We start from the raw sequence: 26,499 nt of genomic DNA on the forward strand, positions 1-26,499 counted from the left end.
TATCAAAAATTCTGATGTAATTTGCTAATTTGGACTGCATTCAGTAATCTTGGAGCAAATTTCTCTAAAGGTCTCTTCCATATTAACTGATTACGTCCCCCTTCTTGTATCGTATTTTGTATTACTGAAAGTAAACAATTATAACCAACATAAACTGCAGAGTTCTTTCTTATACTAATAATATTATTTGAATTATTATCTTTTCCTTCAATTACATTTATTTGATCTTTAAAAACACGAATCATATCTTTAGTTATCTCATCATTCATATTATAAACTGAAATATCTTCAATTGAATTCACTAAAGTACCTATAGATATAAAAAGTGAATTTGTTATATTAAATGTGATGCTTATTACTGGTCTTGATGCCATTAATATATGAGGAGAGAGAGTATTTGATGTTAAGGAATTTGGAGTAATTGGAGATGGTGATGATAAGGAATTACCTGGTATTAATAACGGAGAAGATGAAGAATTTGTTATCAAATAATTACTTAAATGTGAATTCTGATTTTCAATATTATTATTATTAGCATTCATAATATTAATTCCTTGATTATCTATCTCATTATTATTTCTTCCATGTACTCCAACTAATATTGGAATGTTTAAAATCAATTTGTTTTCATCAATTATATCAATAATTGTCAAATTAAAAACTTTAATTATATTTAATATCTCAAATACTATTGATTCCAATCTCCATAATAATACTATACAACTTTGGAATATACCTCTTATTAATTCTATCAATATATTATTATTCATATTATTTTGTTTCTTATAATTTAAATATAATTCCATCAATCTTAAATTTAATGTTTTTTCAATTACATCAATATATGCTTGATATATCTTATCTTCCAATCTTTGATTATTAACCAAAGCTAATTGTAATTGTAAATCATTATACTTTTTATTATTTAATGATGTATCTTCTAAATCATCTAAATTCATATTATCTGTTAATAATTCAATATTTAAAATAATAGGTGGATGATTATCCATCAGCTCATCTTTATTCATTTTTAATTTATTATTATCATCCATATTCCATTCTATAGACACCCTTACTTTAACTATATTACTTTGATTATGACAATTATTATTTAATACTATTATTGTTTGAAATTTATTCATTGTAAATAAATCCCATGTAAATCCAGCAAATTCTTCTTTTATACGTAAATCATTCAAGTGATTTCTTAAACTATTTTTCTTCATTTTCCAATCATTTAATTCCATGATCAAACTATTATATAACTCTTCTTCTTTCAATAATAATCTGGAAATATTTTTCTTTTTTTCATTCATCATATTTAAATAACTCTTAACTCTTTCAATTTCTTCTTTATAATTATTAATATTATCATGTACAATCCTCATTGCATTCCAGTAAGTCTCATATACGTGCATTTCAGATATCTTACATGATTCCAATGTAGATAATAATACATTTGAATTTTGAATCCTATTTTTATTATTCATTATCTGTTCGTGTTTTAACATAAAAGACTTTATCATTTCATCATATTTATTAATAAGTAAATTCTTCAATGGAAATACTACTTTTTCTTTCCAATCTATTATTGCTTTTTTAAAGAAAATATTATTACCTTCTCCAAAAAAATATCTAGATATTCTTTCAAATAATTCATTTTTTATTCTCTCATCATTTTTGCTTCCATATCTACTTTTATTCACAACTATTGCCATAACTGTTGCTATTTCACTAGTTGAGAACTTTGATAGATTTTCAGTATATCTTTCATGATATATTTCACCATTAAATTCTTTAACTAATACACTTTTTTCTATTTCATCCCAAATTTGATATCTTATAGATTTAATCACTTCTGATGAATACTTTATAGCAATCTCTTGAATTTTCTCAGAATCTTCATCATTTTCTTCTTTTAAAATATTTTGTAATTTTACTAATAATAACTTACTATCAATACTTTCTTCTTCAATATTTCTATCTTTGATTATATTATTGTTTTCAATTTCATCAAAGTCCAAAATACTAAAGTAATTTTCCATTGTATAGTTCAAATCCAAAATTGACTGAAATTCTTGCCATGTATAACCTTGTGGTGTTATATTTAAAATTGATTTAGTATTATTCAGTGATTTTAAGAGTGAATCAGATGATGGAGATAACTTATTTATATATGAAATATTACCATTACTTCTTTTTGGAGTAATTAATATATTAGATAATCTATTATTACTATCTTTCAAAATTGTTAAAGTTTCTGTTAAAACAATTTGTTGAGTTTCATAATTACAATTTTGATAATTCAAATTCTCTTCAATGTTTTGTTCTTTCTTATCAATTAGATTTTCACGATGATTTTTATTTAGAACAAAATCTTTTTCTGTGATTAGATCTGATTCAGATAGTTCATTACTTTCTTTTATAAATAGTTCTCGAGAAATTTTTTCCTGTCCATTCCTTTGTATTTCCTCTTGATTTGCTTGTGCCTTAGTTTCTTGTTCTTGTTCTTGTTCTTGTTCTTGTTCTTGTTCTTCTTTTTCTTCTTGTTCTTCTTTTTCTTCTTGTTCTTCTTTTTCTTGTTCTTTTTCTTTTTCTTCTTGTTCTTGTTCTTGTTCTTGTTCCTGTTTTTGTTCCTGTTCATGTTCCTGTTTTTGTTCTTGTTCTTTTTGCTCTTCTTTTTCTTTTTCTTCTTCTTCTTTCTCTTCTTTTTCTTTTTCTTTTTCTTCTTCTCTCTCTTCTTTTTGTTCTCCTTCTCGTTCTAAATTTCCCTGTTTTTGAACCTCAATTACATTTTCTTGGTTCCCAACAACTTGATCATCTTTATCCAAAAAATTCTCATCATTTACAAAATCTTTTAAAGAATTCAATTCTTTATTGAAAACTTGATCTTGAAGACTTTCATCATTTAATTCTAATTTAGGAATCTTAATATCATGCTCCGATTCTGGCTTTGTTTCTTCTGGGAAATTAACAGAAGATAAATTCTTCATAACCACTGATAAAAATGCTCCAGGAAAATTTGGAGCAATCGAATCTCTGTAATTAATTGAGTAATCAGAAATATTAATCTGGTCCGTTAATTCTATATTCTTTTCCATATTGTTTCCATCTTGAACTACATTCTGGTTTTCCTTAATATTTTGATTATAGGGATTTTCTTTATCTTTAAGATCAATCATTCTTTCGTCTTGAGATTCCAATTCATCTTCTAAAGAATACTCATTATTGTTAAATTTCCTATCAATATTACTCACTTTATCAGTCTGAATATTTCTATGATAATTATTATTGTTATGAATACTTCCAAATTTATTAGAAATCTCATTATCTACATTATTGTTAATGTAAGCTTCAGATACTAAATTATCTTGATTTTTTTTTGTATTTATTAATTCCTCTAATGATGGAAAATTATATATCTGAGCAGTACCAGCGTCATCTAACTCACTTAATATACTCATCCTACTTCCTGTTAAATCTTCCATAGAATTATTATCTTGATTTTTAATATTCTCAAAATTATCACTTTCTGTAATCAGCTTATCAATGTTAATATCTTGCTTATTTTCATCTATTATTATCAAATTTTTTGTACCAAACTGAACCTTCTTTTGAGATTTTGGAGTTTTTATATTCATAGTTGTTGTATTCATACTGTCTGGATCATACTGTTTCAATATGCTCTTTCTATCTTTAATAAAAGAATCCTCCTCATTTCTTCTATTCTTACTTACAGGTGTATTTTTAATATTTCCTCCCTTTCTTCTCGATGAGCTTCTTTGCTGACTCTCAGAACCTGGATCTCTATCTAGATAAAATTCAGTACTATTATTATTATTATTATTATTATTACGGGCATTTTCTATTCCTCTCATTTTCTTTCTGGGTGTTGAATATATATTAGATGAATCATCAACTAAATTATTATTTTCCTTACTTGTTTCCCTATTTGTCTGATAAAACTCGCTACTCCCTACTAAATCATTCATTGGCTTCAAATTTAATGGTGGCATTGGCATTGCATTCCTTCTCAAATTTACCTCTGCTGATGATAATGTTTCTCTTGATTTTGATCTTAACAAATATGGAGTCCCTCCTGGTGCACCCAGTTGTGGAGTTAAACTATCTCCCAATTTTCCATCATTTTTCTTTAATAATCGGCTACTACGTCTAACTGATGAACTCCCACCTCCTGCACTGCCAACACTTCTTCTTGTTGAACTTTTGTTTGGAGTCTCCGAGTTTGCATCTTTAAGTGTTAAATTACCATTTCTAGTAGGTGTGATTGTTGTTGTATTCAAACTTTTTGTATTTTCTTGGTCCATTTCATTAATTAATTTTTAGTACAATAATTAATTTCTCTTTTTTATAATTTTTGGGAGTTTCTGATTATATTCTTATAATCAGTTATTCCCTTGTATATTTCTCAGGTATTCAACTTTAATGTACAATACCACACTCTATTAATCAAAAAATAAGATGATTGCTTTTATTTCGTATGTTAAGAGAAAGCTGTGGAAAAAAACAAAATTTTATTAAAATTTTTCTTTTATTCCCAACTTTTTCAAATAATTTGTCCTTACTGATTTTTATTTTTTTTTTTTACTAATTTCTCTTTATTGTTTAGTCTTTGCAAATAGCAAACTTATAATCTACTAATACACATCTATTTTTCCAATTATATTTCCCTATAACCTTGTTTTTTCTTTCTCTTTTTATTCACAAAATATGCTTTATTTTGTTCTTATTTTCTTGTTTTTCCCCCCACATATTACATGTTTTTTTAATATTAATCTGCTACTAAAAACCCGCCACATGTATGGCGGGTAAAAAAAATGACGTCATTTTTATCGATATATTTGAGTAATTTATTTAAGTTGAACATCTGCATCAAAGGGAATAAAGGATATTCATAACAAAAAAAAAGTACAAATTAAACAAACTAAGAGAAAAGATTACTTTTAGAAATAAGCAAAAACATACTTAATAATTAATTAATTAATTTTTCTTAGAAAGAAGTTTTAAATAAATAGTTAGAATCGTACTTTTAAATTTATAATCGTTTAAGCTTAATGCCAATCTTAAATTTAACTTAATTAAATTTTTTTTCCTTTAATTTTGAATAATTCATTAGAAATTATTTTGATTTAAAAAGTTTGTATTTTATATTTGACCATTATTTTAGTTGTTTAAAATTATATTAACAAATATAAATAAGTTAATATAATTCATTTTTATTGTTTATTCGGCTAACTCTGCCGTAATCTTCAATATTAAATTCAATCCAGTTATAAGTCCTCTTATTAGAATGAATCTCCTTATTTACTCAATAAAATAATCTGTATTTCAAGTTGAGAAAATGATTATTAATTAGTGAGAAATATTATTTTGATGACTTAAATATTAAGTAATTTTATTCTCTTTAAGTTTTACTTTACTACACTCTCTTCTTTACAATTATAATTAACTCAAATTAAAATATGTTAAAAACCAATAAAATAATAATTTACCACTTTTAACCCTCCATTATTCATAATCCTTTAAATATACAGAAATGAATAAATAGAAAAGAATCCAAATTCTAATAAAGCAACAATAGTAACAGTTATTATCACGATAAATACGTTTCCAACAGTAATATAATGTTAATAGCCTTTTTATAATTCATCATCGTCAATATCATCTTCATCCTTTGCAATTTCTGCAGTAAGTAAGGCAAGCATGGCAGCAGCAGAATCTCTTCTATTTCTTCTCTTTGCTACGGTATTATTAGCAGGAGAATTGTTTGAAGTTTGCTCTTTCTCCTCATGTATCTCATCTCCATTATTTGAATTATTGGAATTAGTTGACTTTCTCTTTCTTGATTGTCTTGTTCCATTTGACTGTATGGCTACTCCCTCTGCTAATGCTTCTGTCAAAGACTGATCAGCATCTTGCTCACCACCACTATTGTTACCTCCTGTTCCTATTACCTTAATATTTGCAGAAGTTTTGGATGAATTAACTCTTCCTCTTCCACCGCCTTTCTTCTCTCTAGACTTAGTTGACTTGACAGGCTCAAAAGACTCATCATTTAAATCATCATCATCTTCATCAGAAACGTCAAAATTGTTATACTTTCCAGAAGCTGAAGCATTACCTTTCCTTCCTCCACCTTTCTTTCCTTTTGGTTTTCTACCTCTTCCATCAATATGGTTGCCTGACCCACCAACAGAATCTCCCATATCTCCATCAATATACTCATCAAGAACATAATTATCAATTGTAAACTCCTTAGCTCTAGTAGTTCTTCTTGATTTTTTACGAGATTTACTTCTCCCATCAGTCTCTAAGTTATCTTCTTCCTCATTTTCATCAACATTTTCATTATTTGGTTGCAAAGTTTTAACAATGTCCTGGACATTAGCAAGCAAATCCTCAGCCTTTTGACGTTGTAATTCAGAAAACTCTCTCATGTTTGTAACCTGGACTAAAGCCTCAATTAATGGATCTAAACTATCCAAAGCTGCAGCTCCGTCGACTGCATCTGCAAGGTCTTGAATAAACTTTTCCCTACTTTCATCATCCCTAATAGCACTACCACTTTGTAACTGGACCAAGAATGATGATACACTACTATCGCCTAGTACTTTCTTCCAAAAATCGGGGTCATTCACATCCAAATCAGGAAGTGCATTATCACTTCTAAAGCTTGTCTTGCTAAATGATGAATTCTTACCACTTAATTGGTATCTAACTAAACGAGAATTTTTACTCAAAATTTCATCTATATCACTTTCTTGGAACTGCCTTGAAGCTTCACTTCCTTCTAAAAGATAATAAGCTCCATGTTTAAGTAAATCCTCAATTTCTTGCTTTGTTGGTTCCCCACTTGTACCAATTCCATTACCAGAGCTAGAATTATTCTCCTCTCTGAATGCACCCTTATGAAATACTGCAGTATTTAGTCCCAATTTTCTACTAGCTCTTTCAAACATTTCAGCCTCATATGTTCTTGCTGTTATTAACCTATAAACTTTAACATCTCTTGTTTGGCCAATTCTATGTGCTCTAGCACAGGCCTGAACATCATTCTGTGGATTCCAATCAGAATCAAAAATAATTACAGTATCAGCAGATGTTAAATTAATTCCTAAACCTCCAGCTCTAGTTGAAAGTAAAAATACAAATTTATCTGAATCTTCGGCATTAAACCTTGAAATTGCAGCAGTTCTATCAGTACCACGAATACTTCCGTCAAGTCTCTCATATCCCCAACCATGATGTTCCACCAATTCCTCTAATAAAGTCAAAGTCTGAATAAACTGGCTAAATATTAATACTCTATGGCCTTCCGCTTTGAGTTTTGGTAATAATTTACCCATTAATACCATCTTCCCACTTAATTCTATCATCTTCTTATATCTTTCTTCTGAAGTCTTACATAAAGCGACCTCTCTCTCTTCTACACCAACTACCTGGAAGGGATGATTACAGCATTTTCTTAATTCCACTTCAACATTCATTAATGAAGGTATTGGTGCATTACTTCCCGACTTTTTCCCGCTCAAACCCACATTTTTGCATAAGAAAGCACGGTTTCTCTCAAAAATTGCTCTGTAATAAGCTTTCTGAGCAGTTGTAAGTTCAACATCAATAATGGTCTCCTCTAGAGGAGGAATTTCCTTCATAACATCTTCTTTGACTCTTCTAAGAAGATGAGGGCGTAAAAGTTCATGTAAAGCGGAGACTTGACTACTAGTCTGGAGTTCTCCAAATTCTTGAGTAAAAGCCTCAATACTTGCAAATTTGATGGGTTCAATATAATTCAGCAGAGGCCAAAGTTCTTCTGTATTGTTTTGAACGGGAGTACCAGAAAGTAAAAGTATGTGTCTGCATGCAATGCTCTTAAAAACTTGTAATGTTTTGGCGCCTCTATTCTTGAGTCTATGAGCTTCATCAATAATTACAAACTGCCAAGGCATCGTACAGAGAATATCAGCGTCCGCAAGAAGAATTTCATAAGATGTTAACAAAACATGGAACTTATAATGCTGAGTTTGTACTAGACGAGGTTCATTAGTATAGCCATAATGTTTCATATTACCACCAAAACTATTATAGCTACTACTTCTCCCTCTTCCTCTCATGTCAAATTGAAGGCATTGATGGTAAAATTCATAATGACGAAGTAGGTCTCGACCATTTCTCCCACCCTCATCATAATAAGAAACTACATTAAGGTCAGTCCAATCTTCAAAAGTTCTTTTCCAATGATCCAAAGTAGAAAGTGGAGCAACTACTAAAAAGGGACCTCTAAGTTTCTCTTTATAAACCAAATGCCAAACAAATGACATTGTCTGCATTGTCTTTCCTAACCCCATTTCATCTGCTAAAATACCATTTCTACCTTCAGACCAAAGTTGTAGCAGCCAGTTTAGACCTGCCAATTGGTAATCAAAAAGCTGGTAACCATTTTTGAAAATTGGAGAAACTGGGTAATGACGAGAAACTCCTGGGGGAGGTGGGGGAGGACGCTTTTGGCTACAGTATAGATCTGCAATCTTATTATTTGCAAGTAAGCTAGCAAGACCCATTGGATTGTTTGTATTTTCAGTTACAACATTCTCACTGTTTGTATCATTTTTTAACTCAGTCATATTGTTCAAACTCTTTTCACTTTCATCCATCTTAACTTTTACTTGACTATTATTAGAGGAAATATCTCCCAACACAGAGATTCCTTCAGCTTTTGCTTGAATACAAGCATTAGTACCATTATCTTTTGTTGTGACCTCAATATCTTCCTTACAAACTATACCATCGCAAAAATCCTGGAAGTTATCCAGAACTCTATATGAAAGAATTTCCTCATTCTCTTTGTTTTGTGAGTCGTTCCTCAGAGCCACCATCCCACAAAACTTTTCTAACTCCAATTTTTCATAAAGTTCCATACTAGAAGGTATTTCGACATTTCCGAAAACCATTAGTTCTAAACTATTTTTACTTAACTTTACTTCCCCATCACACAAAGAAGCATTTGAATCATCAGCAGATGTCAAACCCTTTATTGCATCAGGATTGTCCCCACTCACATTGAAAAACAAATCAGTTTCGTTAATTGTTTTTGCCATGGTGTCACACCCATTGTTATCGTGATGGTCTGCAATCGAACTTGATACTATGTTATAATTCTCCTTTTGGTCTATTATCATGCCTTTCCCCTGTCCAATAGCTCCACCCTGTCCAAAGCTCAACATTCCTTCTCCACTTATTCCAACTCCAGGATTTTCAACACCTGGACTTCCTGCTATTCTGTCATCTCGGATTATATATGCTTCTCCTCTATTAATATTTTCTTCTACACAGTCAGGTGTTAAGGCACCTGATTGTGTGGGGTTGCCGCCTAAAGTATTTGACACGTAACTTGCATGATTACTTTGATGATTACTAATGCTATTGTTTCTAATTTGGTCAATTGGGATTGTGTAGTCAAAATTGTTCATTTCAACACGTGGTTTGGGTTCTGTAAAACTATTATTTGGCTTTTCGCATAGATTGGTTATAATCCCATTGCTGTTGTTCACTGAATTGCTATCATTAATACTGGAACCGCCCCACTGATTATGGTTGTGTTTGGAAAAAGTTTGCATCGATATGTTACTTTCGCTGTTATAATTTCCAGGAACTATATGTTTACCTCTAGCTTCTACTCCCTGGTTGGGTGTAATCACCATATTATTACAATTGAAACCACTAGATGAGTCAGAGGGTATACCAGAGTGTGTACCATTGTTATTGCTAATATTGCATGTAGCATTATTACTAGCAATAGCACTAGCACTAGCACTAGCACTAGCACTAGTAACAGTACCAGTACCAATAACATTCCCAGGAACAGAAATTGCGTTGTTGATAGGAATGGAAGAATTGTTTGGTATTACTTGTGTTGAGGAGCTACAACCAGAAACAGATGCAGGTGAAGTTTGAGAGCTCTCTGGATCACTTTTAACTTGGTTTTGTGAGTTGTTTTGATTGATATTTTGGAGGAGCTTTCCAACGAGTCCGGCTACTGCTGGGTTGTTCATTGCCATGCTCAAAGCGTTAGCTGCATTAGAATTGTTTGCTGTGATCATTTGTAATAGCTTTTGAGTTGCGGCTATGGCATTCTTATTCATAGTCCCGTCAGAACCAACCTTAATCTCATCTAAAAGGCTGCTGTCAATAATCTTGTTGATTTGAGCCATGTTGGAAGACGAAGACGAAGAATTACCCAAATTTTGGCTCGGGAATTGTCTTTGTAAATTCTGATGCCCTCCGTAGTTTTGTTGCCTTTGTCCATAGATACTTCTATTTTGTTGTGAAGGTTGGTAATTGCTATGATGATGGCCATAAATAGAAATTGCACTTGTTAGCTGTGGAAGATTAGAAAATGTTGTTGGAACATAAGTTCTAATAGAATACCTATTCTTAGACTTCTTTTTAGTGGCATATGGGACATGGTTGTCATCGTCTGAGTCATCAGAATCCTGATTGTTTCCACCTCCACTGTTTGGAGTAATGTAGGCAGGAGCCTGGGGAGCTATTAGTTTCATTCCAAACTGGTTATTCATCCAAGAAAATGTATGTCTAATATAGGTATAAGTTTCAGAAATCATTCGTTTGTAAAGATCATAAGCTATGGCTGCTGGGCCATTATGAGCTGTAGTGATATATTCTGGGACTCTAACAAAACGATGAAATTGAAGAATTTTACTACTATCAGTAATGTCGACTTCATGTTCCCAAGTATTATCGGCAAATGAAAGATGCTTCCATTTTGCAAAATACATAATAGGTCTTTTTGGCAAGGCAAGTAAATCTCTAAAAGTAACATGTTGAATTGCTGTCTCTATAGTAACTGTCTGATCATCCAGCCACTCCTTTGGAGACTCTTCACTCTTTTGCTTGACAAGATCCTCCTGTGTTTGTCTTGAAAGTAGGGCCCATTCTCCATATAACTTATCAAAAAGAGCTTTTAACAACTTCCCTTGGACATAAATATCACTATCTACAGAGTTATAGTGGAAACAATTTGTAAAGATTTGCTGGACATCACTCCAAAATTCCTGAGGCTGAGAATATATACGTAAATAAAGCTTTGTCTGTACTGTGGTGAAATCCATTGGACGAGAAATCACAGAATAATAGTCAGAAGCTCCGTCCATATTTGGATCAACAGGACGTAAAAATGGAATTCCATATTTGACTCCCTTTCTATCAAAACATACCAAAGCATCAATAATCTTTAAACAGTAAATATACCACTCATTCCTACCAATCTCTGCTGCCTTCATTGGATAGAGAGACCTAAAAACATCAGTACAATCAACAATCCGTTCAATATCACCATCTATATATTGTAATTCGGGTACATCCTCAATATATGCGGTAGCATCTATTCCCTCTACACCTCTCTGTTCTAGTCTTTGAACATATCTAAGATATTTTATTCTAACCTTCGGGTCTGGATCGTTATCTATATCATCCTCACTTATCCACTTACATTGAGAATAACTTTGATGATGGTATTTTACCAAGTATTCATATGGAATTTTTCCTCTTGGAATGCGTCTTTGACTCGTATTAGTGTTTAATATTCTCCTTTTAGCTGATGGTGATGCCAAATCTCTCTCTTCAATTCCTCCTGTTGCAGCATCTCCGGTAGAATGACCATCTCTTCCTTTTTCATGGTCACCGCCCTCCTCCTTTTCCTTATGTCTCATCTGAGGACGCCTTTTAAGGAACTTCTCAACAATCGGAGTTAATACAAATCGCTGGGGTAATTCCTCGCCTTCATCATTTTCAGTGTTTTCTCCTTCTGCACGTAAATCTACGTCCTCAAAATCTTCATCATCTTCCTCATCCTCTTCGTCTACAAAAGATCTTCTGGAGCTTACCTCCGCCGCTATCAAACTTCCAAGACCAGCTCCTTTTCTCCTAGTGCTTGGTTCTCTCTGAATTATATTGTTGTTTTGAACTGTTCCACCTGCTGTGTTATTTGCAGCAGCTGCAGCAGCTGCTGCCGCTGCCAAAGCTTCTCTGTTAATTCTCGGACGTCCCCTTCCTCTCTTCTTTGGGGGTTCCGGGGGAGCTTCTTGAACCGGTGCTGAGCCCACCCCAGAATTTGAAGAAACTGCCGCAGATGATGAGATTTCTACATTAATTTTATCTGTTTGATTTGTAGATTCTAAAGCTTCTGGTGTAGATCCTGTTGAAACTTCTACTGCCGATGTACACTGTGAGTTATTAGACTGCCCTAAATTAAAATAATTAGAAGTTGTCTTATTGTCTGAGCCTGTTTCAGTTTGGCTCTCAACTCTGGGCTTCTTGTTAAGGCTTTCTCCACCGTTTGAAACATATTCCTCACCTAAATCGGAGACAGTTTCTGGCTTGTTGGTGTTTGTGGGGAAATTTTGTATTGATAAATTCGCTCGGCTCAGGTCCCCATTTTGGAGAGATTCTGTATTAATTGAATTATTGTGATGATCCTCTGAAGGAATCATACTAACTTGACTCTAAACTTTATGTTCAATTAAATAAGTACTGAATTTCTGACTTAGAATTGAAACTAATCCCAAATATGGTTCAATTATTTCTTAATAATATCTCCGTGATAACTTTAATTCTACCCAAAGATTAATTATGTAAAAATTTAAAATTATATATGCATATACATATATATATATATATATGCATAAACATATGTATATATATAATATGTATACTATTAATAATTCCTAACAAACGAGTCAAATTAATGCATAAACACACTTTATCATATGACACTTCAAAATAAAGTTTTTTTTCTGAAGAAATAAAACAATTTTCCAATTATTTCATTAATAATTACAGAGATTTACTTGTGGGAATACTCTTAACAGTACACCTTGTTGATTACTTCAAATTTTTTGGATTCTAATCCACCAAATCTCAGAATACTCAACAAATTTATTAATTTATTTTTTTACCCAAAAAATTATTATTTCAAATTATTATTGGTTTATTCTCTCTTCCTCTTGTTCCATTAATTTTCATATGAAATTTTCTTTTTTTTTTACTTACAAAACACTGGGTAACCGGTTACTCATTCTCCTTTAATATAAGTTTGCTTATTTTTTTTATTTATATTTTAATATTAGACAAATTGGCGCCACCTGCTTGTGGACGCAGTGCGTTGTCGCGGGGATTGTGTGGCGCCTGAGGGAAATTTCCCTATAATAAATAGTTTGGTGGGTAAATAATTATTAAAGATGAATGAAAACAATGGGAAAAAACCATCTTTAGTAATTAATATTAAATGAAAGTATTAGAATTTTTGTCAAAAAGAATTACACGACTTTTATTTAACTAAGAAAATAATAATCCACATATAACTAGTTACTTAACAATGGACTATTCTGATTTTTTCTCCTTGAAAAAACCTGAGCCAGAAATATTATCCCCAAAAGTCAAATCTCTGTTAAGAGTAGGCTCATACTTTTCATTAATTTATTTATTTATTAAGTATGGTAATAGTCTAGATATGCCAGAGAATCCCAACTTTTCGTAAAATTGGTACGATTCAATCTAATTGTAAATATTTACTTATTTTTATTGTAAATTATACCTTCAGCCAACTATAACAACACTTGCATTTTCCAAGTACAAATTACCTTATTTTTTTTTTTAAATTATAGATAATATATGTGACTTTTGCCTAGTGTTATGGTATTTATTTTAATAAACATTGTTATTTGTTATCATCCATATAAACAATATATCAATTCATAATTACTCATTTTATACTATTACACCAATATATTATACTTAAGGTTTTAATTTCAAACTAAAACTTTGACAATATTTTGAAAAATTACTACTTTAGCTCAATATATAAATATGCAGATTTTTTTTAATTGTAAATTTGCCTTATTTTTTTTTTTTTGCTTAACTTCGATCTTTTTTTTCAAATGCTGTACTTTTTCATCTGATCTTCTTAATCTAAGATTGGCTATTTGTGAAAAACAATTCTTGTAACTGACTATTGCTAAGAAGTGAAAACAGAAAATTTCTACTTATACAAAGCCCTACTACTAGATTAGCTAAATTATCAGCTTGTACTATTTAATAACTATTTTTAAAAAGTTTTAAAATTTTTAATATTCGATTATTATTAACATGTAATTGTTTCCTTTTTTTTTATATAATTTATTTATATATTTAGTAATGGGCGGGAAACAAATAATCAGACTGAAAAATAGATAACCAGTAGAAAGTAGTCAATTTTTGATTAAAGGGAGGATTAAAAATTAATAGGTTCTTTCTAAAATTTGGAAAAAATAAAGAATTTTTGTGATTTATATTAACCAGAGCAAAGGAGTTTAGACTAATAAATAAGATTCTCATAAGAATAACAAACTTAACATTAAGACAGAGCCAAACACGTTGAAACATAAATAATTAAAATAAATAAAAAATGGGAAGAAGGGCAAAGACAGGTAAGGACCGTTTAGATCGCTACTACCACTTAGCCAAGGAACAGGGATACAGAGCTAGATCTGCTTTCAAGCTGATTCAGCTTGCTCAAAAGTTTAATATCTTTAAAAATTGTGAAATATTAGTAGACTTATGTGCAGCTCCAGGAGGATGGCTACAAGTGGCAAAGAGGAATATGGGAGTTTCCAGTAAAATTATTGGAGTAGATTTAGTTGCAATTAAAGGAATTCCAGGAGTTACTACTTTTAAATGTGATATAACAACAGAAAGATGCAAAAAGTTAATATTTGATGAGTTAAATGGAATACCAGTAGATGTAGTACTCCATGATGGTGCTCCAAATGTAGGTACGTCATGGGACAAGGATGCATATATACAGAATGAACTGGTTTTGCATTCAGCTAAATTAGCTTGTGAGATTTTAAAGCCAAATGGTATTTTTGTGACTAAAGTTTTTCGTTCAACTGATTATAATTCAGTACTTTGGGTACTTAGTCAGCTCTTTAAGACTGTAAAAGCTACAAAGCCCCAGTCATCAAGAAATGTATCAGCAGAAATCTTTTTGGTTTGTTTGGGATATAAAGCTCCAAAGAAGATTGATTCTCGCTTTTTTGATCCAAAGTATGTTTTTCAAAGTAATAAGGGGGAAAATGAAGGTGTTGATTTGGATTCATTCGGAAATAATCTAAATAAAGATCATTATGGAGATGATAGTGATGGTGATAGTGATAGTGACAATATGGATGATCATGAAAATAAGTTACTTACTAGAAAAACAAGGAAAAACATGAAATCTAGTTTATCTGAGTTAATCAAGGGAATTGGTAAGAGAAATAGAGATGGTTATGAAAAAGGGGATGATTTCAGAGTAGTTAGTGCTTATGATTTCTTTCATGCCGAGAACCCTGCTTTGGTCTTACTTAAAAGTAATACTATCAATTTGAATCCAAAGAAAGCTGATGAAAGTAATACTTTAGAAAGAGAATTTATTGATTTAGTTCTTAATCATCCCAAGACAACCTATGAAATTAAACTTCTTTGTGAGGACTTAAAGGTTTTGGGAAAAAAGGAACTTATGCAACTTCTCAAGTGGAGATTTTTAGTCTTTAAAGATATTAAATCAAGCCAAAGTAAAAAAGACTCCCTTCAGGGGAAAGAGAATAATATAACTGATAGTGATGATGATGAGACTGAACTTGATGATAATGGGGATGCTGACAATCATGAGAACGATAATATTATCCAAGAAAGTGAGGAAGAAGATAATTGCCAAGGAGAGATTGATCAGGAACTTTTAGATATGTTAAAGGAACAAAGAAGAAGAAATAAGATATTAGAAAAGAAGAAGAGGTTGCAACAAAGAAAGAGAGAATGGAGAGCATCACTATCAAAGGGAGGTTTTGATGTTGAGGGTAATGAACAGGATTTATTTAAATATACAAAAGAGGTTGCAAAAGTCCTTGATAATGAGGAAAGGGATGTATCAATAGATGGATATTTCCCAGAGGGAGTCCATTTTAATGATAATTTCTTATTAGGTGATGACTTTAAAATATCTTCTCAAGAAATTCAAGATGGTGGCAATAAGGTTAGAGATAATAGTAGTGATGAGAGTAATGACAGTAATGATGAGGAGCTGGATCACAAAGATCTTTTGGGAATTGATTTGGATATACAGGATTACATAAAAAGGAACAAAATAATGCAAGGAGGGGATTCCAAATTAGAAAGACAAAAAAGCAGACTACTAGGACAAAAGAAGGAAACAAGAAGAGAGAAAGTTATTTCTGACTGGGTAGAGGAGATGAACCAATTTTCTAATAAAATTGAAGAGGAGAATCAAAGAGTATTAGCAAAGAAAGCATTTGATCAGATATATTCCAGTGATGATGATACAGATTTTGAGGATGACAATAATAATGATAATAAGAAGAAAAACAAGGTATCAGAAACAAACAAGTTAAAATCTATGAAAGATGAAACTCAGGAGTTATTTGATTATAAAAATGATATTAAAAAAGACACATTAAGTAATAGATGGTTTTCAAATTCAGTATTTAACGACTTTATAGGAGAGGAGAAAACACAAAACACAGAAGATGGTACTATAATTAGAGAGCTTTCCGATTCAGAAATCCCACAGATTCCAATGAATGAAAAGAAACTCAAAAAACTTAAAAACAAAAAATCACAAGATAAAAACAAGGAGAACTCTAAGAACAACGAAATAGAATTTGTCCCAAAGTCTGCTGGCTCGATTAATATAAATGATGGTATTGAGGAGTGCTTTAATCAGAATAATAATGATGAATATGATCAGGACCAAAAAGATATGGAAGAGGAAGTGAATTTTGACTCTGTGGATTCTGATGATGAAGATACCCAAGATAGTGATAGTGAAAGATTCACGAAGCCTGAAAATGAGGAGGAACTTAAGATGATTCAGGGTATTGGGTCATTATTAGTAAATAAGTCTACAAGAATGGATTTAATTGATGGTAGCTATAACAGATATGCTTTTCATGATCCAGCTGAGGATCTTGAAAACAATGTTCTTGGATTACCTTCTTGGTTTGTGGAAGATGAAAATAAACATAACAAACCAGAACTACCTATAACAAAAGATTTGATGGCTCAATATAAGGCAAAACTAAGAGAAATTAAAAATAGACCAATAAGAAAAGAAAGTGAAGCTTTAGCTAGAAAGAAGAGGAGATATGAAAAGATTATGGAGAAAGCTAGAAAAAAGGCACAATCTATTGCTGATTCAGAGGAAATGAATGAAGCTTCTAAATCTAAGACTATTAACAATTTAATTAAAAAAGCCCAGAAAGTTTCCAGTAAAAAGAGAGTCAACGTATATACTGTAACTCGAAGACATGGATTAAGTAAACAAGTCAAGAATAAAGACAAGAACATTAATTCTACAAATCTAAAGACTAAGTTTGTAGATAAAAGATTAAAGAAAGATAAGAGAGCTGTAAAGCATATAAATAAGAAAAAGAAACATATGAGCAAAAAGCGAAATAAGAAGAGGTAATTATGATATATATTACTTAGCTTTAATTATAGTATAATAGAACTAGATTAAGAATAGTTGATTCTTCTTTAGCATTAATTTTAAAGTTATAAAAGTCTTTAATATTTTTTGGATGCAAGTATAAAAAAGCCTAATAATATAATTAATCAATAATTTTATGTTTAATTGAATAAATGAAAGGTATTAGTAATTTGAGTATAATGATGATATAAAATAGAAATCGATATTTTTGTAATAACCAAAATCATTAAGTAATTTGAAGCACAGCTTTCTGTTTCAAGTATCAAATATATCTCAGACAGCCAAGAGAAACATTGTAATCATATAGTATTAACTTTAATATTAAAGCCAGTGACCATAATAGACTCTAGTTTAAAAAGGAAAGTCATCATAAATATAAAAGATACTTGGACAGTAAATAATGCCATAAATATGAGTAATAGTAACAATAATCAGTTAAAACAAATGAAATAGACTCAGATAGGAGCGAAAGATAAAAATAATCACGTCTCCTCAGTTAGAGAAGCTTAATAATGATTAAAAGTTATCATCATAGCTATTCTTTTAATTGAATTATTATTACTATTATTGAACATATTACCAATTATTGATTCCATTGAATAGGTTCAAAAATCTGTATATAAAAAAAGATAAGTTCAGGATAGCAAATCTCAACAAATTCTCAGTCAAATACAAGATGATTGAGATATTTCTGATCGCCCGTCTGCTATAGGGGTATCCATCATTACAAAATCTCATATAAATTTTCATTTATAAGTAAAATAAAAATAACCATTTACAAAAAGAGTTATCACCATCATAATCACAATTTTAACTAATAGCCTTTATTCATTCATAGACTGAATTAAACTTACCATTTGAAATTTGAAGTAATAGAAAATATGAACAAAAATATTCATTAAGATTTATCTTTGTATTCCACTTGATAGTTAATCATTGTTTGATAAGCATTGGACTTGGTAAAAGATAAGAAATAATAGCTCAATTATATATTAATTGCTTTAAATAATTATTTGATATTTTCTTGTAATTGGTCAACCCAAGACCTTAGTGTAAATGTTAAATATTGATTAAATGTCTCACTATTAATAATTAAAAAAAAATGGCGGGAATTCCACGTCATTATTTAAAAATAATAAAATAATGCATGAGAAAAAGTTAAGGTCAAGTTTTGTTGCGTATATGTTTTCTGAGCATTTTTTCTATTTTGTTTCTGTTAATTTTTTGACCATGGAATTTCCAGCATAGTTGTTTAAAGGCTTCTTTAGGGTTTAGAATGTTTCCATTGTTATCAGTGTGAAAAATGGAAACTTGATTGTTTGATTCCAAGTTTGTGTCATACTCAGCAGATGAGCCTTCATATTCTTTAGTTTTTTCATTACCATTGGAGATAGCTGACCCTTTTTTGCTAGAAGATGATATTTCACCTCTTTTTTTAAGTAGTGCCAATGCAGATGAAATTCCAAAGTCAAGAGGCTCTTCGTAAAGAATACTATTACTCAAATTACTTTGTTGAGTTCCGTTATTTAATTCAGACGTTGCTGAACTTTCATCAAGCGTATTACTGGTATTATCTTTAGAATTCCTTGGTTTCAGAATGTTATTTTGCGATTCCAATAGATTATTTCGATTTGAGGAATTAACAATATTGTCTTGAAAATCGCTAGACGTGGATTCATTTTTAATATTAGTAATAATGTTGCTATTTATTGGATCGTTTTTTATATGATTAATATTGCTATTATCGATTTTTCTACAAAATTCAGTTTCCAAAGACAAATATATGTTGGATTTATGGCTAGGATTTTCTTCATTATTTAAATGAGAATGACTAGTAATAGAGTGAGATGGTGATTCAAATTCAAATTTAATGTTCTGTGAAGTTTTTTTTTTCTTTTGAATCTTTAATCTATCATAAAATATATCAGTATCATCAAAAATACTGTCATCATTTGTTAGGAAATTTGTATTGAATTTAGTTAGCTCATTATAATGATTATCATTGCTCTTTTCTTCATTATAAATAGATTCATAGTTTGTTTCATTCCTTAAATTTTTTTTAATTACCTCGATCTTTGTTCTTTTAAATTTAAATTTATCTTGGTTCTTATTTTTTCCCGAATCATAATTATCCTTATTTTCTGACTCCAAATTTGTCTTATTTGGATAAATTTTTACATTAAGTTGATCACAGTCATCTTCATCATCCTTATATTCAAGAATGTGTTTATCTTCAAAAGTAATAATTTTGCCATATTCAAATTTATCAAATACATGATCAGATTCCGACATCTTCACTACTCCCCTTTTTTATATCTACTTTCGATTACTTTATATCATAATTTAATTTGGTCATTAAATATTTCTTTTTATGACCCTTGGGTCTTTTATTCAAATATCTTAACTAATTAAAGACAGATTCAACAGGTAATGGGGGAAAAGTCAATAAATTCTATTTTTCCTTGAAATCTTAAATGACTGGAATAAATATAGTATATATTTATCTAAGTGTTTGTTTAAAACAATTATTTAAATAAGTTGTTATCAATATGAAATATTTTCAAGTAATTTATATAATCTAGATTATATTTGAAAAAAATAGTATTGGTAACCTAAGAGTTAGTCACAAATGTCAAAAGTTACATTATCAATATATTACTAAATTATTAGTCGTAATTATTAACTATATTATTTACTTGTTCTCACAATTATTAAATATTTATAAGGAAAAAATAAAATAATTAAGAGGATGGGCAAAACCCGCCCAATCAAGGCGGGACTTTTGGTACATAATTAATTGGGGGACAGGGTAAATGGAAAGTAATTGGTTTTATTAAAATTAATAAATAATAATAATTATTATTACAGTGGGTGGAAGAAAAAAAAACAATAAAATAAAGAGGAGAAGTTAATTAAGAAATAATTACTAAGGCAATCTGTTTTATATTATACAAAATTTCAGTATAATTCACAAGGTTAGGTTGTCAAAGATATCAATGATATTTATGTATAAAAATCAAAGTCGAGTAGAGCAATAATAATAATTATAATAATTATAATAATATTATTATTATTATTATTAATCAAGGGGTTAAATTCATGTAATTATATATTAATTAATAAATTTATAAGTAATTATTTTGGGTGTAAATTGTTACAAAACAAATATACATAAATATATTCACCTTCGTTAATATATATATGTAGTTAAAATAATACTGATCAAGGCATTTGAGGAAAAATAATTAACAGTGATTATTTTTAACATTTTAGTGATAATAAAACATTGATATACATATGAATATATAAAGTATATATTCATTTTTATTTTGGTATTGTATTGAATTTTCAAGTATTAGCAATTAAGTTTAAAAGAAGTATATTTCAACGTATCTAAAGTAATTAATATTATAGGATGAGCCCATTGAGAGGACGTAAAATCCGTCGTATATACATTAATTCAGAGGATAATTACAATGAAAATTCTTTGAGTAAAATTAATAACGGTAACTATGATGATAACTACAACAGGTATAATCACTACAGAAAGCTTTCAAAACTCAGTGGAATTAACCTGTCGGAAATTGGACAAGTTGGGGGAGTTGGAACAGGATCAGGAATGTGTATTGAAAAGGCTTCCAGCAACCTGGGAAACCTTGAAAACAATATTGCCGATTTTAATGGAGTGAATCTGGGAGAATCTACTCACAATAATAAACAAGTAGTGAATGCCATTATAGGCGATTATCGAATAAATCAAGGTATAAATATTGAAAATATTTGTAAAGATGATGCAAGTATGCTTAATAATTCTCAAGAAAACATGTATATAAAAAACCTTAATCCTATTCAACTTAAATATCTGCAGAAGACTCAGAAGATGTTATCCTATGAGCTTTCTAACTATAAATCAGGTATTAAACAACTTTTATCAATACCAGAATATTTACCTTGTGACATGTAATATTGACCCATTTCTACTATTTCTAATGTTCAAGAGAAGAGGACATACGTTGTATTTAAACATTTAATTCTAATATTTTGATTTAACACTAAACTTAGATGGTACTTATAGAATAGATTGTTATAATTATAGACTATATATATATATATATATATCCTAATTTAATTATATATACATCCACATTCAATTGTACGAGTTTCTATCTATTGCTTTCCTTATTTTATAGAGTTATATTTTCGATTGAATTGTTCATAATTAAAACAACCTACCCCTTGTTGGAAAAACGCTTTGCAAAAAAGGGGGTGATCCGGGATTTGAACCCGGGACCTCTCGCACCCAAAGCGAGAATCATACCCCTAGACTAATCACCCAGTACGGTACGTGTGAGAAATAAATTTAGTCATATAGTATTTATTACCATTCCATATAAACAAAAAATGGGGGGTAAATAGATAGTGGGGAGAAATATATTGCAAATAATTATTTGAAATAGCAACGATTATTAATATAACTAAATATGTTAAAAAAAATTCAATTGTATAATTATTTATATTGTTTAAATGAAAGAGAATTAAGTTTAGTCAAATGTATATTTAGAAATTTGGTTTTTAAATTTTAGTAATATTTTATTATTTTTTAATTATATATTAATTTTAATTGTTTATTTGAAATCTTATTATACTGCTAAACCGTTTTCTATAGCAAAAATTACTTACTCTTTATTAAAAATATATATTCAGTAGAATAGTTAGTTGCCTTTTCAATACTTATCTATTTCTTGTATTAAAAATCCATACTTTACAAAGAAAAAGTTGTAAATGATTCCTTAATTTGAAAGAAAAACCTTATTTTCATTTTTAACATGTTGCCTATTTATGAACATACAGAGTTAAAGCTGGGTGATTAGTCTAGGGGTATGATTCTCGCTTAGGGTGCGAGAGGTCCCGGGTTCGAATCCCGGATCACCCCCTTACGGGAGCGGGTGGCTCCTTTTTTCGTTTAAGAACTGTTTTTACAATAAAACATGTTTTTTAAATAATAAAATAATAAACATATAAATAATAAAAATGAGGTGAAACAAGGGTTTTAGTGTATATCAGTGTCACTTTTTAATTTTAATTTAAAATTATTGTAATTTTCTATAATAATTTAATGATTATAATATGATATAATGAAAAAAACTCTAGTTTCTTTTAAATAAAATATACATAAACAAGAAAACAAGAAATATGAAAAATGTCATAATCCAAATATGTTTCCAGCTACTTGTTCCTCCGATTGTTTTGATTTTATTAATTGTACCTTTTAGCAAAATTCCAAATGAACCCATTTCTTCAGATAAGCTTGAAAGTATATCATTACTTTCTTTTACTTGTTGTCTCATTGAATTACTAATATACTTCAAATCCTGAACTTTTGCCTCCAAGTCTATCATGTATTGGTCATTTTGTTCCTCTAAAATAGACTAAAAATACCGAATTTATGTTTGAATAAATAATTTACAAAATATTATATATTAAAACTTACCTGAGCTGAATTATTAATATTTCCTGATACATTTCTATTACCAAATCTTTCATCATCAAATTTTAGGTATCTGTTTCTGCTTCCATTGTTAGAGGAGTAAAATGAAGCTCTTTGATCTGTCATTTCCATCTTATTCATCGTTGATTATTATTTTACTAATCTTTTTTTCCCCCCCCTTTATTAATTTTATATTACAAATTTGATGAATAGAGTGATCACCTACTAAACCTCTTTAAATTTCTGCACTCTTTATTTTATGTCCCTTCTTATTCCACTTAATTTTATTTATTTTCAATATATTGAAATAAAAAACAATATTGTGGGAATGTTTCCTTAAAGAAAATTAGTGAAACCAATTTTATATTGTAAATAGAAACCTAAACCACATGGATTGGGTTCAGAAAATGTTTTTCTTTCTTTAAATTTTGTCTTTTATTTTTTCTTTGTTATAGGAAATTATTTCAAAATGCAATGCAAAAATTAAAAAAAAAAAAAGATCGTAAAAAAACAGTTATAAATAAATAATCATATTACCGCCAAAATCGCAATTAGTTGTTAGTAAACCCGCCTAACTAATAATAAAATTAAATATTTCAAATGAAAGAATAATGTATTTACTTAAACTAAAATAACAATAAAAAAGGGTTCAGCTGAAATATAAAACAATTAAATTTAAACTAATCTGAATCACTAAATTGAATTGAGCTAACGCCAGTAGAAATAGTACCATTTCCTTTCCATGAGCATCTTTTTTTCTTAGCTTTTTCTTGTCTGAATCCTTTTCCTCTTACTTGTCCAAGTTCAAACGCAGCTTTCGAGGCAAAGTCGTCAGAATTATTGCTGTACTTCTTCATGTTCCAATATGAATTGTCATTCAATCTTTCGTCTGAAAGTTTGTCTTTGTACTTGTTCTCATCAATTCTTTTGAATCTATTTTGAATAGATGCACAAGTTGAATAATCTGGATTAAAGGTGGATAATTGATTTTCATTATTCCCTATTTCATCTTCAGTAGTAGGGTTTGTTTCTTCACTTATACTTTTTTTCTGTACTATTTCTGAAGATTTTCTTTTTTTGCTTTTCTTATTAGTATTAACTTGAGTAGCACTATTGTTTATATTTAAATTACCCTGAATAGATGATTCAATAGTGATTTGCTCTTTAGATTGATTCAATTGTAAATCATTCAAAGTATTTTTTTTTTCAACTATCTTTTCCTCATTAAATTTATAAAACTGTCTCAAAATTTCATGTAAATCAGGTAACTTTTTAAGTTTTTTAGTGCTTTTTTTGTCTAAATTATTTATTTCTGGAAAATATTTATCAATGTATTTGACTGCTTTGTTTGCTTCTAAACCAAACAAATAATTCCTAATTAACCACAAAACTTGAGCTCTATTTATATTCTCTCCCATGTTTATAATTTTTATCAAAAATAAAGTATTACTCTCTTTATTTGATTTAATGTTTTAACTTATTAAAAAAAACAATTCCAATTTTATAATAAGACTTTCTACTAATTGAAGTACTCAAATATTTAAATAAATATTAGTAGATATACCTATAAGTATATGTGTTTAATTATAAGGAAAAATGGAAGAATTTATTGCATTAAATTCCTTTATGTAATATTTGACTTAATATTTACACGTAATAAAAATTTATTTATAATTAGAAATTATTTACGCGCCAACCTCTATAATATTAATATTAAATTTTATATTATAAACTGCATAAAAATTAAATAACTAAGGTTAAGGTGGGGATGAAATAAGAAAAGTATTGGTATTAATTATTTTAATGAATTTCGAATATATATTTTTACTAAGAAAAAATGTATCCAGAGTTTTATATACTTGTACTTTTCTTTATCTCTGTAATACTATTTCTGCAGTATACTAATTACTTTTCTATAATGCATACAAGGTAAATTGCTTCAACATGGAGAAAATATGTACAATGATAATCATGTTTAAAATATGAGATTTTAATCAGTAATGGAAGTGAGTGAATAAAAGTAGATGGATGAAAATTAAGATGACATTTTACTTATTTATATACCGTTATTTTGAGTCGGTAATTATTATTAAATAATGACAAAAAGAAACCGGTATTGGTATTAATTGTGGAATTAATATATATTTCCATATTATTTATAAACATTTTTTCCCTCCATTCAGATTAAAAAACTTCATCCTTTTCACCACATATTCATTTAAAATCTTCCTTATTGATTTTTATTTTTATCTCCACATTTATAATATATATGATTATTATCCATGACATGTTTTCTTCTCATTCTTTTTTTTTAATAATAATAATAATAAAAAAAAAGAAATTTCACCAACTATATTATTCAAAATAATCTAATTTAATTGGTAGGAAACTGGTTCATATGTTTGCAGGGACATATGCTATATTAACACCAAACACATATGAGTACCGTATGTTAAAAATCACAATAGCTATTTTAATGATGGCTCTAGTTTGGTTATTTCCAGATTTACTGAAATTAAAGTTTGCTAGACCAAAAGACAAAGGTATTTTGTTTTTTGGTTTACTTGTTTGTGTTTGGTCAACTTTAAATTTAGATTTTAGTTACTTTGCACCAACAATATATGCAGACCCAATTGGAGCAATAGTTGGAAATATGATTCCCCAACCAAAGTTATATAAATCAAAAACAGTATGTTTACCTCAATCACTTCTTTTTACTTTTAAGCTAAATAACTTTAACTAATGTAAAATTACTAAAAATCATTTTTAAAATATTCAAACAAAATCTGTCTCTTTTTCACAGATCTATGGTTCATTAGCAATATTCATAACGTCATTCCTGACAACTTTCGTTTTAGGTACTAATTATTTACTAAGACTTCAAATGTCCATTTTAATAACTCTTTTGGAACTCTTTAGTGGAGAATATGACAATTTGGTCCTCACAATGCCCATGCTCATACTATGTATATACAACAAAAACTACAAAGGTATATAAATAACAATAAAACAAGTATTTGTAATTAAAATCGGCTAGTCATTTTTGTACATTACATTAATAATAGTAAAAACAACTGCAGTTAATGATTACTAGTACTAATATTACTAGTGCCCACTAATAATCATAACAAAAAAAAAAACCCACTATACTTTAATTACTCAATCATTGCAAAATAACTTGTTCTAATTTTAAAGCTTTCTAGTATTACAAGCCAGGAAAAAAACTTAATTTAGTGCGGTTAGAAACTCCAAAATATGTCATTTTTACCATTCTTACTTTTCTAATTCCTTAATTAAATAAATAATATATGTCTATTTCACATTGAAACTTTACACATTTTTTTTTTTTATTATTATTTTTTATTACACAAATTATTACTTCATTGTTAAAACTGACTTTCCCGCCTAATGTCTCATATAAATTCATTATTTTTCATTACTACTGTTAACT

General features: G+C 29.2%; 8 protein-coding genes across 8 annotated transcripts; 3 read left to right on the forward strand and 5 right to left on the reverse strand.

Annotated features, from left to right (window-relative positions):
• Positions 1–2: 2 nt before the first annotated feature.
• On the reverse strand, positions 3–4,328 carry cubi_01635 (uncharacterized protein; the record flags this gene model as incomplete). Its single annotated transcript, XM_029018647.1, has 1 exon — positions 3–4,328. The coding sequence occupies one exon, from the start codon at positions 4,326–4,328 to the stop codon at positions 3–5; it is 4,326 nt and encodes a 1,441-aa protein (XP_028874082.1).
• A 1,332-nt stretch (positions 4,329–5,660) lies between these two features.
• On the reverse strand, positions 5,661–12,527 carry cubi_01636 (uncharacterized protein; the record flags this gene model as incomplete). Its single annotated transcript, XM_029018648.1, has 1 exon — positions 5,661–12,527. The coding sequence occupies one exon, from the start codon at positions 12,525–12,527 to the stop codon at positions 5,661–5,663; it is 6,867 nt and encodes a 2,288-aa protein (XP_028874083.1).
• A 1,952-nt stretch (positions 12,528–14,479) lies between these two features.
• On the forward strand, positions 14,480–17,539 carry cubi_01637 (methylase; the record flags this gene model as incomplete). The annotated part of the gene is made up of 1 exon (XM_029018649.1): positions 14,480–17,539. The coding sequence occupies one exon, from the start codon at positions 14,480–14,482 to the stop codon at positions 17,537–17,539; it is 3,060 nt and encodes a 1,019-aa protein (XP_028874084.1).
• Positions 17,540–18,724: 1,185 nt separating this feature from the next.
• Positions 18,725–19,852, reverse strand: cubi_01638 (uncharacterized protein; the record flags this gene model as incomplete). Its single annotated transcript, XM_029018650.1, has 1 exon — positions 18,725–19,852. The coding sequence occupies one exon, from the start codon at positions 19,850–19,852 to the stop codon at positions 18,725–18,727; it is 1,128 nt and encodes a 375-aa protein (XP_028874085.1).
• Positions 19,853–20,975: 1,123 nt separating this feature from the next.
• Positions 20,976–21,524, forward strand: cubi_01639 (uncharacterized protein; the record flags this gene model as incomplete). The annotated part of the gene is made up of 1 exon (XM_029018651.1): positions 20,976–21,524. The coding sequence occupies one exon, from the start codon at positions 20,976–20,978 to the stop codon at positions 21,522–21,524; it is 549 nt and encodes a 182-aa protein (XP_028874086.1).
• Positions 21,525–22,707: 1,183 nt separating this feature from the next.
• Positions 22,708–23,180, reverse strand: cubi_01640 (uncharacterized protein; the record flags this gene model as incomplete). The annotated part of the gene is made up of 2 exons (XM_029018652.1): positions 22,708–22,989; positions 23,052–23,180. The coding sequence occupies 2 exons, from the start codon at positions 23,178–23,180 to the stop codon at positions 22,708–22,710; spliced, it is 411 nt and encodes a 136-aa protein (XP_028874087.1).
• A 548-nt stretch (positions 23,181–23,728) lies between these two features.
• On the reverse strand, positions 23,729–24,466 carry cubi_01641 (uncharacterized protein; the record flags this gene model as incomplete). The annotated part of the gene is made up of 1 exon (XM_029018653.1): positions 23,729–24,466. One exon carries the CDS (start codon positions 24,464–24,466, stop codon positions 23,729–23,731), a length of 738 nt encoding a protein of 245 aa, XP_028874088.1.
• Positions 24,467–25,446: 980 nt separating this feature from the next.
• cubi_01642 (phosphatidate cytidylyltransferase) lies at positions 25,447–25,791 on the forward strand (the record flags this gene model as incomplete). The annotated part of the gene is made up of 1 exon (XM_029018654.1): positions 25,447–25,791. One exon carries the CDS (start codon positions 25,447–25,449, stop codon positions 25,789–25,791), a length of 345 nt encoding a protein of 114 aa, XP_028874089.1.
• Positions 25,792–26,499: the final 708 nt, after the last annotated feature.

This window comes from Cryptosporidium ubiquitum (assembly GCF_001865345.1).
Source record: "Cryptosporidium ubiquitum isolate 39726 chromosome Unknown contig_9, whole genome shotgun sequence".
NCBI classification, from domain to species: Eukaryota; Apicomplexa; class Conoidasida; order Eucoccidiorida; family Cryptosporidiidae; genus Cryptosporidium; species Cryptosporidium ubiquitum.